We start from the raw sequence: 13,635 nt of genomic DNA on the forward strand, positions 1-13,635 counted from the left end.
AATAATTTTTGGGAAAAAAAATAAATAAATCAAAATTACCTAAAATAGATACTAGCATTGCATGTTATACCTTATTTGCCTTTACATTACCAGTTTAAACTTTGATTTTTGTTGTTATTATATTTAAGACCTGGTTACCTCACCATGACGTGACCTATCTAGCGCTAACTCTAAGGCACTAATCGTACGCTCCCACATAACCCAAGCCATTACGATAGGCTAATTTTGTCCTTCCTATTTAAAATATGCGAATAACCTACTGCTCTATCACACTAGTATAGCACTATTCCTCATGGCACATATTTGTTAAAGTACTACTCGACTCTACGCATATGTCTACCTATTTTAATGTTCCATTTTTCTAAATATTTTCATTCTTAATTATTTAGGCATCCCCATTCACGTCCTTCAAATTATCGCCATTTACATATATGAAGCATGTATTTGTAAGAGCCTTGGGACTTTTTTTAGTATAACCTAACATAGTTGTATCAGAGTAATACATAATACATTAACAACATGGTGATCTAAAGAGGCAATTACCTCTAACACGCCCAGTTAACAGAGATTGGGTATTTTCCCTATAGGGGGCGTGTCTACAGTTCTAGCGGGAACCTTTACAAATGGAAACGAGGGAGACGGTCTTCTATTAGTCCCGGACAAAGGCGCAATACTATAGCACCGAAATGCGCTTCTTTTCTTGTTTTATTTGTTGATTTGGGGCTTTATTTTTGGTGATGGTAGTGTAATTATTTTTCAATTTGAGTGGGGTGGTCGTCCTGAGGTGTCTTTAGATAGCTAAGCTTTGCGGCTACTGCCCGGACCTCAGTGGTACCACTGCATGCTGCAATTTAGACTCCCAAGATCTCTCTTGCTCATTGGAAGCATCTTGCGGTTTAGCTTATTGAAGATGTTTTGAGGAGCACTCACTATTAACCAGCTTCTATTTGGGGGTATGGGCGGGAGATGGTTATATGGTATTATACTCTCCATATAGCAGCTAATTCTGCTTCTGAAAGCTTGCATTCGGTATCAGCCTGATATATATTGACAGACAGAATTTCAGTCTGATACCTTCGTTTTTGAGTATACTTGAGAATAAGAGTCTCTAGGTTGCGGACAACTTGCCTGTGTACGCTAAAGTTAATTCTACGAAGCTTTACCGCTCTGAGACAGCTTTATGGAGATACTGTTTCTATTTTGGGCAGTATCTTTTTAGTAACAGTTAAAGTTCAAGTTACAGGCTGGACGGTATCATTATACAGACGCTAGTCTGATACTTTATCACATAGAATCACATCTGTGCTTACTGAAAGCCCGTCTGGGCACGTTTGAGTTACCCCTACGTAACTGGCTCATCATACAGGCTGAAGTTAATCACTCATTTAGAGAACATATACTGTTTACTAGAGGTAGACCAGTAATCGTTCTGCTTTACTTGCTTTTCTCATATTTTCTGTTTATTGAGAAGGATTAAACCCTTTTGGGCACTTGAATAAAGATTTATACAGTCACCATTAGTAGAGATCATTAAAGCCACATTTATGTCTTCATAAGTGCCTTTGAGGACTTCTGTGGTACCTTCTTACAGTAATTAGCTCCACTTTTTTGACACCCTCCCCCCCTTAATATTTTACAATTTTTACATTTAGTAGACATACCACGCAATTATACTCCAAGCAATATATTAAACGTAATTTACAGTACCCCAGCATTGGTATGTGTAGATATAGTCTAATCTAGTACTTTTTCCTTACACTTTACTTTTCACCATTATTTTTATTTGGGACTTACTTATCTTTATTATGTTTCAGCTCTATGCGTAGTGTCCCTCCAAATAATTTTGGTTCCCAAAGGGAACATTTGTTTTGTTACTTTATATACAGGGTTAGGCCCTTTAATTTGGAGGACATATTCATGAGGACCTTAGTCTATCTATAATCTGTTTACCTCTGTATTTAATCTTTCAAGATTTTTTTCTTTCAGGAAGTGTTCCAGGGGATTGGAGGAAGGCAGATGTAGTTCCTATATTCAAAAAAGGTTCAAAATTGGGGGCGTGGCCTGACCGCTCGAGGAGATGGACGTGTAAATTCTCAGCTCCCTGAGAGAGTCTGTCTTACACGGCAAATAGACGAGCAATAAGCAACAACTTTCAACCCGGAATTAATGGAAGACTCACCCAACAAGATGGCACAAAGATCCACAAAAAAATAAAACTAAAACCAGCATCTCTGCATATTGCGGCCTTGACTCCACCTATGAGACCATGGACATAAAACTAAATTCCATACTTACCAAACTCACAGACCATAAAGACGGAGCTAGGCGGAATAATATCCGCAGCATCCATTAAGACATCAGCCCTGCTAACCTGGGGACAATTACAAAGGCACTCTTAACATCATTGGTTCCAGATATCCTAGAATCTGCACTACTGCTCGACAGGATACTACAGCTACCTAAGCCCAAACACCTCCCAATGTGGCATCTGTTTACCGATCAGCTGTCACATTGGCGACAAGGAAAACCTTCCTCCAAGTTACTAAAGCACTACGCACAGCAGACATACCATATAAATGGGGCTTCCCGGTGAGACTCATCATGAGACGCAACGGCACCGAACATAACCTCCTCACTCCGGAAGATGGAGGAAAAACTCCTAGCAGAATAGAGGATATCGGTAGACACTAACACAACCGGGCCATCCACCAAGTAGCGCTCCTCCAACTCTCCGCTGTCCTACGACTGGAAAACCTCTGCCACAGCTAAGTGACTGTTTCTTGACTGACATATACAGGTTCCACTTAAACCTTGAGCTAATCAAGGTTCCAGCGAACTTTACATATGTGCCCTTATTGTTATAATTCTCCTACTGTTTGATTGCAGTCTTATCCGATATTAACCCCTTAAGGACTGAGCCAAATGTACCCATTGTGATCAAAACGTAAACAAAAACTGGAATTTGCACTATATGTCTGTTCAGGCGTAATTCGCCTCTTTCATATTATGTGCACCCACACTTATTATATATCATTTTATTCAGGGGAAACAGGGCTTTCATTTAACATCAAATATTTAGGTATGAAACATAATTTAATATGAATAAAATATAAAAAAATGGGGAAAAATAAGAATTATTTTTTTTTAAGTTCTTCGAGACATTCTAACTGTGAATGTCATAATACTGTTTGCTTTTACCGCAATAAAATACACATATCTGTATTCCGCAATGTCTCACGTGTAAAACAGTACCCCCTATGTACAGGTTTGATGGTGTTTTGGGAAGTTACAGAGTCAAATATAGCATGTAACATTTTTCATTTTTTTCCACATTAAAATTCGCCAGATACTGTATGGTAGCCCAGGAATAAGAATTACCCCCATGATGGCATACCATTTGCAAAAGTAGACAACCCAAGTGTGATGTATGGACTGTTGGACTGTGTGTGAGTATATGTATTGTGATGTATGGGCGGTTGGGCTGTGTATGAGTATATGTATTTTGATGTATGGGCAGTTGAGCTGTTGTTGGCTGTGAATGATGCACTTCCTTTCTTTTGGTTCTTTACTTCCTGTTCCTCGTGGAAGTTGGTGGAATGTTCGAGGGATTTGAAATGGCGGCTGCAGAAACCTTGTGTAACAAGGCAGCAATATGAAGATCATGCTATATATGTATTAATAAAGTGAGTACTTTGTTATACAGGAATTATTGACGGATTTGTACAAAACATCACAGTGGCGACGAGGCTGTAGAACCCAAACTGACATGGCAGCCTATAAAGGACTTTGATCCTGACTTGGATTTATGGGCCTCTTGGGTTGAAAGGCTTGAACAATATTTCAGAGCTAATGATATTCCTGACAATAAACAGGTCGCTGTTTTCCAGTTATAGAAGCCAGAACGTATGATACGCTAAGGATCCTCTTACACCCAGACAAACCTGCCTGCGAGCCATTGGCAAGCCTGATTACTCTGTTAAGTGGCCATTTCCAACCAAAAGCACTAGAGATAGCAGAGAGATTTAAATTATATAAAAGACGACAAGAGCCTGGTGAATCATTTTCAGCATATGCCATTGCGTTACGGAAACTCGCCAGCACCTGCTGTTTTGGGGACTACCCGCTTTGCGAGACCAGTTTGTAATGGGCATTGCAAGTGATGCAGTGCTAAGGAGACTGCTTACAGAAGAAGATTTAACATTTAAAAAAGTAATGAACATGGCAAGCATTATATAACAAGCCTCTAAGGATGCTAATCTATTACACAGCAGACTGGACAACACACAGGAGGCAGAGCTAGAAGTTTTAAAATTAAATGCTAGAGCACTAAATGTACCACAGGGAAAGAGACTTTCAAATTACAAATGTTATCGCTGCGGAGCTGCTACACATGTTGCAACTGCATGCAGATTCAGGGATGCCAAGTGTCATGCTTGTCGTAAAATGGGCCACGTACAAAGAGTGTGTAAATTCACAGCAGATAGAGGAAGAGCAAAGTACCTTTGGAGTACAGATGCAGGAGTCTTATGAGGATTCGGATGAACAATTTCCTGTACGAAATTTAAAAATATATAAATTAGGTTCTAATCTGTATGCATTCACAGTTCAGGTTTTTGTAAATGGAAAGGAACGGAGTATGGATTTGGACACAGGTGCAGCTGTATCAGTGATTTTTTTGACAGACTGGAAACGCCTTAAAATACTTAGGCCAATAATTCAGACAACAGCGAGACTGCAAACATATTCTAAAGAGCTGTTAATACCAGTGGGTTGTGTGACAGTCACAGTTACATTCAACAAGTGTAAGAAGAAACTACCTCTCTATATCTTAGAGAAAGGAGGACCTCCACTTTTTGGTAGGGAGTGGATAAAGGCTCTTGGGATGCCTCAAGTGCATAAGTATCCATGTAATGTGTTGAATGAAAATCAAACCAGACTTGACTGGATTAGGGAATTGCAGGAAAAGTATGCACCAGTGTTTGATGGCCAATTGGGGACTGTAAAGGGACAAGAAGTTTCCTTATAATTAAAGGAAGGAGCAACACCAAAAAATTTTAAAGCAAGAAGTGTGCCTTTTGCTCTAAGAGCTAGAGTGGAGGCAGAATTGAGGAGATTAGAGGAGCTGGATATCATCTCCCGGGTTCACAATAGCGAGTGGTGTTCGCCCATTGTTCCTGTGAGAAAACAAAACGGGGAGATACGGATTTGCACATGGCTCTTAACACACAGCTTAAAATAGTTAAGTATCCCCTTCCTAGGGTAGATGATCTTTTTGCATCATTGGCAGGTGGCCAGCAATTCACCAAAATTGACTTGAAAAATGCATACCTACAGTTATCTGTACATCCATATTCACGACCACTGCTTACGATTAATACCCATCGGGGGCTATTCAGGTACAACCGTATGGTTTTTGGCATTTCACCTGCAACAGCTGTCTGGCAGCAAACAATGGACAAGCTGTTAGCTGGAATTCCTGGAACACAGTGCCTGTTAGATGACATGCTGGTGACGGGTAAATCAGATGAGGAACAGAAACAGAATGTTTATGGAATATGGATTAAAGGTGAATTTGGATAAATGCTGTGATGAAGTGCCCTTCGCCACTTGGTCCTGGAGAGGCCTGCTGGCCAGCCTCCTGCCCTGCGACTACGGCCTGGGGGTGTGTGACCCTTTAAGAACAGCATTTGGGCTTATGGACTTTTATTGCACTGTGTATGGTCCTTTAAGAACCGGGCACATTGTGACTTTGGTGAACAATGCCCCTTTAAGACTATGGCCCCTGGAAGATATTGCCTGTTAAAGACTATTTTAGCAGATTGGATTTTAAAAGACGCTTGCTGCCCCTTTAAATTGTATTGGAGCAGTTCTGCAGCTTTAAATTGGCACTTCGGATGCAGCCTAAGTAGTCAAAGTGGCCGCCATTCGACAAACGAACACGTGGCAGCGGCCATCTTTGTTCATTCGAACGAGGTCAGCGGTATGTGTAGCCAAATCCATGGAACTGAAATCGGCTACACATTTCAACAAACACCTTACCTTCTCCTGCACTGAGGTTTCAGCCACAGAGACTGTGGCGAAAGTGACCTCGCCACTGGTTTTTGGAGGGGCCTGTTTGCCAGCCTCCAGCCCTGCGACTAAGACCCTGGGATGTATTGCCCTTCTAGGAACTGATTTGGGCATATTGTATTTTATTATGCTGCTACTGGCCCTTTAAGAACCATCTGGGGACATACTGTGGAGTTACTGGGTGGTCACCATTTCATGTATCAGAGGCACATGGTGAGAACAATGGATGAAGCACATGGTGAGAACAATGGATGGCGGCCATTTTAACTCACAGACACTGTTTGGACTTTTCCACACGGTGCCATCTCGCCGGTATTTGGTGCACAAAGACATTGTGCAGTAGTTTTAAACTATACAACAGGGGACACATTATACAGTAATTATTTTTCATATAGCCTGTATATGTTCTGCGGAATCTGCATTAAACTGTATCTTCCAAACTACTGAACGGATCTGGGTGAATTTTGGATATGTGGTTCACCCAGATCCCCCGGTTCCGAGGATATACTTTATGGGGTTCTTGCATGTTTTGGGGTTCCTGTGATATGTTTTATAATACTGTATTTCATTGCCTGTGATAATTATATTAACCATTGTGTTCATTAATCATATCACAGGCAGAGGGGAGGATTTTGTGTGGGAGTGTCTGTGTGTATTGTACTATGTTTGTGGATTGTGAATAAAAGAGGCTGTATGTGCCAGTACAGTCAGTTCTGCTTGACCTCAAAACGAAGTGTTGTCTCGTTATTGGGGGCATTGGATTATATGCGGATTGCCAGGAGTGTAAGCTGATTGTATGCTTTTCCTGTTCAGCTGTTTACAGCATTCATATGCTTGAGAGCATTTGTATGCTTCTCCGGTTCGGTGGTTGTGGTGTCTGCTGCAGTGCTTGGAGTCCTCAGGAAGCACTAGGAGCATCCTTCAATGGAGGTACCCAGTCGGGGTGCCAGGTGATCCATTACAGAGACTAAGTCCCGTTCGAAGATTCAAACACACGTTCGAATGGGTCATTTTTTCAGTGTGAAATTGACCGACCACACAGCCCAAATCTATGGAACTGTTTTGGGCAGGAAAATGTGCCACAAAGGACTTCACAAAGGACTTACGACTAACTTTTGAACTTTTAAAACAGTTCTTCTTGACCCTCAATATGTAGCTTGGTCTCATTATTGGAGGGTACTGCTATATTCACACTGGGGAATGCTATGCTCTGCATACTCCCTTGAGCTTTAATCACTTAGCTCTTTTAAGAGCTTGTTTCTGATACGCTCTCCTGGAGGAGAGGTCTTCCTCACACGGTCCTGGAGGACAGAAGCTGATACAGGGTGGAAGGAAGACGGCGAAACTCCAGTTAAGCTACTTAACCTAAAACCTTGTCCCTTGCTACAAAACTATTAGATAAAGCTTCACCCTACTTCTTCCTGTGTAACCCAATGGGAAAAAGAGGGTATGCCTAGACTCACAGATGCACAGTGGCTCAATTGCATCAATTGTTGTGCTTCAAGGCATCACATCTTGCTTCTACCACATAGAAGCCCACAAGAAGGTTGTCTATAGGTGGTACCTTACCTCGCAATGCTTGAATAAGATATACCCCAATGTAAACCCTCAGTGCTGGAGATGTGGAGCCCCAGAGGGCAACATGACCCACATATGGTGGGAATGTGGGGGAATCAAACCCATATGCTCGAACGTACAAACAATGCTGAATAAATTATTGCCTACTACTCACCTCATTACACCTATGGTAGGACTCCTGTTACTATTCCCAGATACGTGGAAGATAGACACCAAGAAAGTTACCACCCTAATCATACTAGCAGCCAGGAACCTTTTGGCACTGCATTGGAATGATACCCATTGCCCATCCAACAAGGAATTAATAGAAAAAAATACATAAATACTACAGATACGAAGTGCTCTCCTCTGATTCATACGTGAAAATAAATAAGATACAAGAACTTTGGAAACCTTAGCTTGCCCTCAACGGCCATCAAACTACCTAGGAGACATGCCACAAACACGAGCGACACTCTCAGAAGTGGACAGGATACCAGATGACCCGCACACAGGGTAGACAGAACACATAACAGCCAAAGGGACGCAAATACAAGAAACAATGCCGACCCAGATAAATGGACATCCATGTACACCCTCACACAGTTGATTTTCTACCCTCTAACTGAACCCCCTACATCCCGTTCCTACCCCTACCTTTAGCTATAACCTTCAGATGACAGTTGATAGTCTGCAAGACAGACTACTTAATGGTGACCACACACATCGTAAACTGGAACTCATTGATAACATATTAGCAGTCCTAACAGAAACTAGTTCCCTCGCCCCCACAAGGAATTTAGGGGACGGAGGTTAACACAAATTACTCCACCTTACTGAGACTAGTGTGTTGACTATCTGTGATGTACTACCTGTATGAGACATTCAATGTATTAGTTCTGTTAGCTATTCTTATTTTTTATTCTAACTGTACTGGAACTCAAGGCTACACCTGACTAGAACGCAATGTCATGTAGCCGGAAAAGTATATCTGTGTCATGTACAACCTCCTTTTTGCTTTCTGTATCCCCAATTTACCCTTTATTGAAAAAAAATAAAAATCTTAAATATAAAAAATAAAAAAATACATTTTTAAAAAAGGGTTCAAAATCCTTGCCTGAATTCCTTGAGAAGAACATGGTTATCAGCAAACATAAGCATGGTTTTATGAAGCACAGTTCATGTCAAACGAACTTGATTGCGTTCTACGAAGAAATCTATCTATTTGGATTTTGCCAAGGCATTTAACACAGTTCTACACAATAGATTAGTGTTCACACTTAGGAAATCGGTCTAGATGAAAATTCTTGTTCTTGGGTAGAACTGATTTAGATCAAAGCAAACTTTGATTAATTGTCTATCTACTCCTTTCTAAATTGATTGTGCGCATGTCTCCTGGAAGTAAATCACACCGGACACATTGCAGGTTTATGAAGAACTCCAGAGTGGCCTTTATTGCAGGGGGTGCAATTCCCTTTTAAAGCAGAAATACGTCATGTACAGAGTCACAGTTAACATAAATTATACATTCATCAATTGGTTAACAGTCTAAGGGGTCTTGTCTAAACCCACCCTACTGGGCGTGACCCCAGCATCATCACATGACATTTCTTTGTATCCCAGCCCCATTCCAGCTCCATTTTACTACACATGGCATGTTTCTATAGAGCTTTTAGTTGCACAAAGGAAGTGGGGGAGGAGTTAGTAAAGGAAGCTGTTCCTTTAACACAGGAATTTGTTACACAAGGCTTGCTCGATGGGAAGGGGGTAAGGTAGCAGGATGGAAGGAATTTGCAGAGGAAATAGTTACTGAGCACACAGACGGGGGAAGGGAAGCTTTTACTCTAGCAGCCAGTTTTTACACAGTTAACACAGAATAAATAGGCATTTTATCCATAACAGTCCCCCCTTAAAATGACTATTTTACTAACAACTACTATCTCTAACGCTAATACTGTCCCGACATCTGTCTGAACAGGCCTCGAACGCTTCACTGCGCGGGTGACCCATAGCAGCTTGTCCACTACTTCTCCCACGACAGACTTCTGCCCGTAGAGACAGACGCTATCCCTGAATGTCCTTAAAAGGAAGTAGCTGTTGATTTAGTGCAGTGGGACTGTAAGGGTGTATGTGGTGTATCACGGTCTATGTCGTCAATCTCTTGGTGAAGGAAGGTCGGGGTGGTCTGGTCGATTGTCTGATCAACTGTCTTTTGTAGGCATTTCTTAAGACAGGGTAACACACAACAAACAAGAAGAGCGAGGATGATTATCGTTATTAAAATGGCAACACCTATTTGGGCCAGAGCACCTTGCCATCCAGACATCCATTCAAATCATCTTTCCCATGGATCCGTGGCCCCAGAATTCCTTTTCAGTTCAGGGTGCCCCCACCCTCAGGAACCCCCTCCCGCCCGGCTCTGAGGAGAGGAAAGGGTTAAAACTTACCTTTATTCCAGCGCCGGGCGGGGAGCTCTTCTCCTCCTCTCCGCCTCCGATCCTCCCTTTTGGATGAATGCGCGGCAAGAGCTGCGCGCGCATTCAGCCGGTCGCATAGGAAAGCATTTACAATGCTTTCTTATGGACGCTTGCGTGCTCTCACTGTGATTTTCACAGTGAGAATCACGCAAGCGCCTCTAGCGGCTGTCAGTGAGTTAGAGGCTGGCTTAACCCTTATATAAACATAGCAGTTTTGGGGCCAATACAAGCCATTGTGTAGAAATCTATTCACAAACCGGACTTTACATCGGACACAAGGTTATGCATTTAGACTGGAAGAAAGAAGATTTTGTCTAAGGCAAAGAAAAGGTTTTTTTTACTGTAAGAACAATAAGGATGTGGAATTCTCTGCCCGAAGAAGTGGTTTTATCAGAGTCCATACAGATGTTCAAACAGAAACTAGATGCATACTTGCAAAAACATAATATTCAAGGATATAATTTGTCAATGTAGGGTAATAGCTGCTTGATCCAAGGATAAACTGACTGCCATTTTGGGGTCAAGAAGGGATTTTTTTTTTCCTAGCTTGTTGCAAAATGGGAAGTGCTTTAAACTGTTTTTTTTTTGCCTTCTTTTGGATTAACAGCAAAAAACAAATCTGAGGAAGGCTGAACTTGATGGACGCAAGTCTCTTTTCAATTTGTAACTATGTAACTTTGAATAAGACTTTTGTAAAGAAGCTTGAGGAAGTTGAAATTGAAATGAGTTATGTATATTTTTTTTAGATAATGTTTAATAGATGCATCTATAAAATTTGTGAAGACTGAAGCGAGTGGTCGCATGAGCTTGTAGCTCCGAACTTGAAACAGTGAAATCAATGATTACATTGTAAGACTACACCCCCAATTGACAGTGTGGACCCCCCAAGCAACATGGGACGCAAAACAAAGACAGCGGTACCAGATAAGCTTATTTTGGGGCTGACTATCGGTGACATGTGAAGGCAAGCACGCGGCGCCAGTGGGCCCAATGTGGCGTCTCTCCACGGCGGTTGCTCAGACTTCTCCGATGAATTCTCTGGCGATGCCGAAGAAAAATTCTTACCTTCTCTGGGTCCAGTGCACATGACAAGACACAGTAAGGCAGGAGCAGACTCCTCGCCGGTAACCACCGCTGTCTTAAAAACACTGTTGGCAGACCTTCAAAACAACATCCTCACAGATGTAACAGCGCTCCGGGGAGACTTACAAGGCATGACAGGCCGAATGAGCAAGCTGGAGGCGAATGAGCACGCTCCCGAGTTAACAATCAGAGCATTGACCAGCTCTAACAGGCCGTGCATGACATGCAACAGCAGCACCAGAAGCATGAACGCCGCTTCACAGCTCCAGAGGACTCCAGGCGTAGAAACAATCTATAGCAGGCTTCCCCAAACTCCGGCCCTCCAGATGTTGCTGAACTACAACTCCCATGATTCTCAGCCTATTTCATTCATAGAATCATGGGGGTTGTAGTTCAGCAACATCTGGAGGGCCGGAGTTTGGGGAAGCCTGATCTAAAGGTTAGAGGGGTTGCAGAGGAAACGCGTGGCGCAGGTTGCTCCGACCACTCACCTGGTGGCTTTCCCGAACGCTTATCATACCATGGGACTGACTCGCACCAGATTCAAGACAGGCAGCAGCCCTAAAACGGACTCTGGGCCTACCCCAGGACTCACTCGCCCAGGAGGGGCTACACAATCCAACCACCCCAACCTGCACTTGGGATCTGGCAAGAATCGTCTTGTTTATCCCACAAGGCTCAACACCAGAACCCTATGCAGTGGTCACCTTTAAGAGGGGACTATGGGCAACACACAATGTTTTTTAATGCATTCTGTTTTGCTCCTTTTAGTTAAGTTGTTTTAGACACACTTGGTACCCCTAGAGCACACACCTGGCCCACTTTAGAGTTACCTGTCACAACAGCTGACTTCATGACAATTAAATATTTTTCAAGCCTACTGTCCCTACAGAGAAGAGTCCTCACAACAGGCCCACGGCTTCCCTATAGGGGAATGAATGGAGACACTCATCGTGGCCCCAACCAAGTACACCACCATTACAAGCTATAGGCCCCTTGCTTAGCAATCCGAACCTATTACACAAAGCTCACCTACCAATGGCATCTTCTTAAACCCCCTCCCGGCCTGACTGCACTTTCTTGTGTACCCTTTTCCAGCTTAAAACACACTGTAAGTAGTACAGCGATGTGTAGCAGGGAACTACTTTCTTAGGGCATTAGCTGACTATCTGTAACTTGACAGTATTACTACGTTACAGACTAACCTTGCTACCTTAGTGCACCCCGACGCTCAGTGGGGTTGTCTACTACCAAATCCTCACATGCGTATTAACACCTTACTGATTATTGTTGCTGTTTTACTGTGGTGTCGCGCAGGCAAAAATACTTCTCACTAGTGCACTTGCACACTGGGTATTTCTAGTAACCTAGCCTAATCGACCGAGAGTCTACTAACTTGGTTTCCACTATAGGTTGCTGGATGCTCACATGCCTATTGGAGCCAGAATTAGCTTACCCTCACAGAGTCTAGTCCAGCAAATATTTCAATATATACCACTATTCAGTATTTTCTATATCACGTCCCTGCAGCTATCCACCAATTAGACATGTATGCTTTGCTTCATTATTTTTATTTTTTGTTATCTGTTTATTAATATAAAAGGGCAGTACTGCGGACGTTTTAATAATAAGCATTCCATTGCTCAAGGTTGCATGCAGCAGTCTCCTAGTACCTTCCCTAACTGCATGGTGTTTATTAAAGGGGGCCCCAGTTGATTCATCCTCTTACCCATATTCGGGCATATCTTGTGTTATATTTTATACTATTTAACCAAGCCTGTCTATATATCTTGTTTTACTCAAATGTCAATACCAATATTTATGTGTATCTCAACACTTCAAAAAAAAAGAATTAAAAACAATTTGCTAACAAATGCTTTCTTGACAAAAATAATCATTAATAGCATACCGGTAATTCAGAATAGAACAGAATGTAAGCATGAATTACCTGTACTATAAACTCTTTTGGCAACGGTCGCCATAACAACGCTGGTAAAACCAGTCCCTGCTCCAAATTCTAGCACTGTAGAGCCTCTGAAAAGATCTTGCTTCCATAGAATGTAATCTGCTAGAAACAATGCTCCACGCCAGATCTACACAAAACAATGAAAATTTTGTCACTTATAAACTTTACAAATCATTTATCTTTAACAATGGTAAATCATAATCATACATTACATAGCTGTAAATATTGGTGTGGAATGCATAATGACGAAGTGTATATTGTGAAAAAATAATAATAAATACAAAAAAGAAGGAATATCTTCCAGTGGTTTGTAGTCTATGCTTGGAAGTAGAGCAAGTTATAATATGTAGCAAGTAAAAAGAGTAGAACAAACAAAAATAAAGATATAATAAATATGCAAACCAAAATCAATAAAACATTTATAATACTACTTAGTATTAAATGAAAATTAAAAAAAAAAATAATACAACTAAAAATAAAGTG

General features: G+C 41.7%; 1 protein-coding gene across 1 annotated transcript in view; it reads right to left on the minus strand.

Annotated features, from left to right (window-relative positions):
• METTL22 (methyltransferase 22, Kin17 lysine) overlaps nucleotides 1–13,635 on the minus strand; it is a 388,543-nt gene that overhangs the window by 303,087 nt on the left and 71,821 nt on the right. Inside the window, exon 4 of the mRNA XM_063429464.1 lies at nucleotides 13,135–13,279. Within this exon, the coding sequence (XP_063285534.1) occupies nucleotides 13,135–13,279 (145 nt within the window). The remainder of the gene's footprint in view (nucleotides 1–13,134; nucleotides 13,280–13,635) is intronic.

The sequence above is a fragment of the Pelobates fuscus genome, chromosome 8, assembly GCF_036172605.1.
Source record: "Pelobates fuscus isolate aPelFus1 chromosome 8, aPelFus1.pri, whole genome shotgun sequence".
Taxonomy (NCBI): domain Eukaryota; kingdom Metazoa; phylum Chordata; class Amphibia; order Anura; family Pelobatidae; genus Pelobates; species Pelobates fuscus.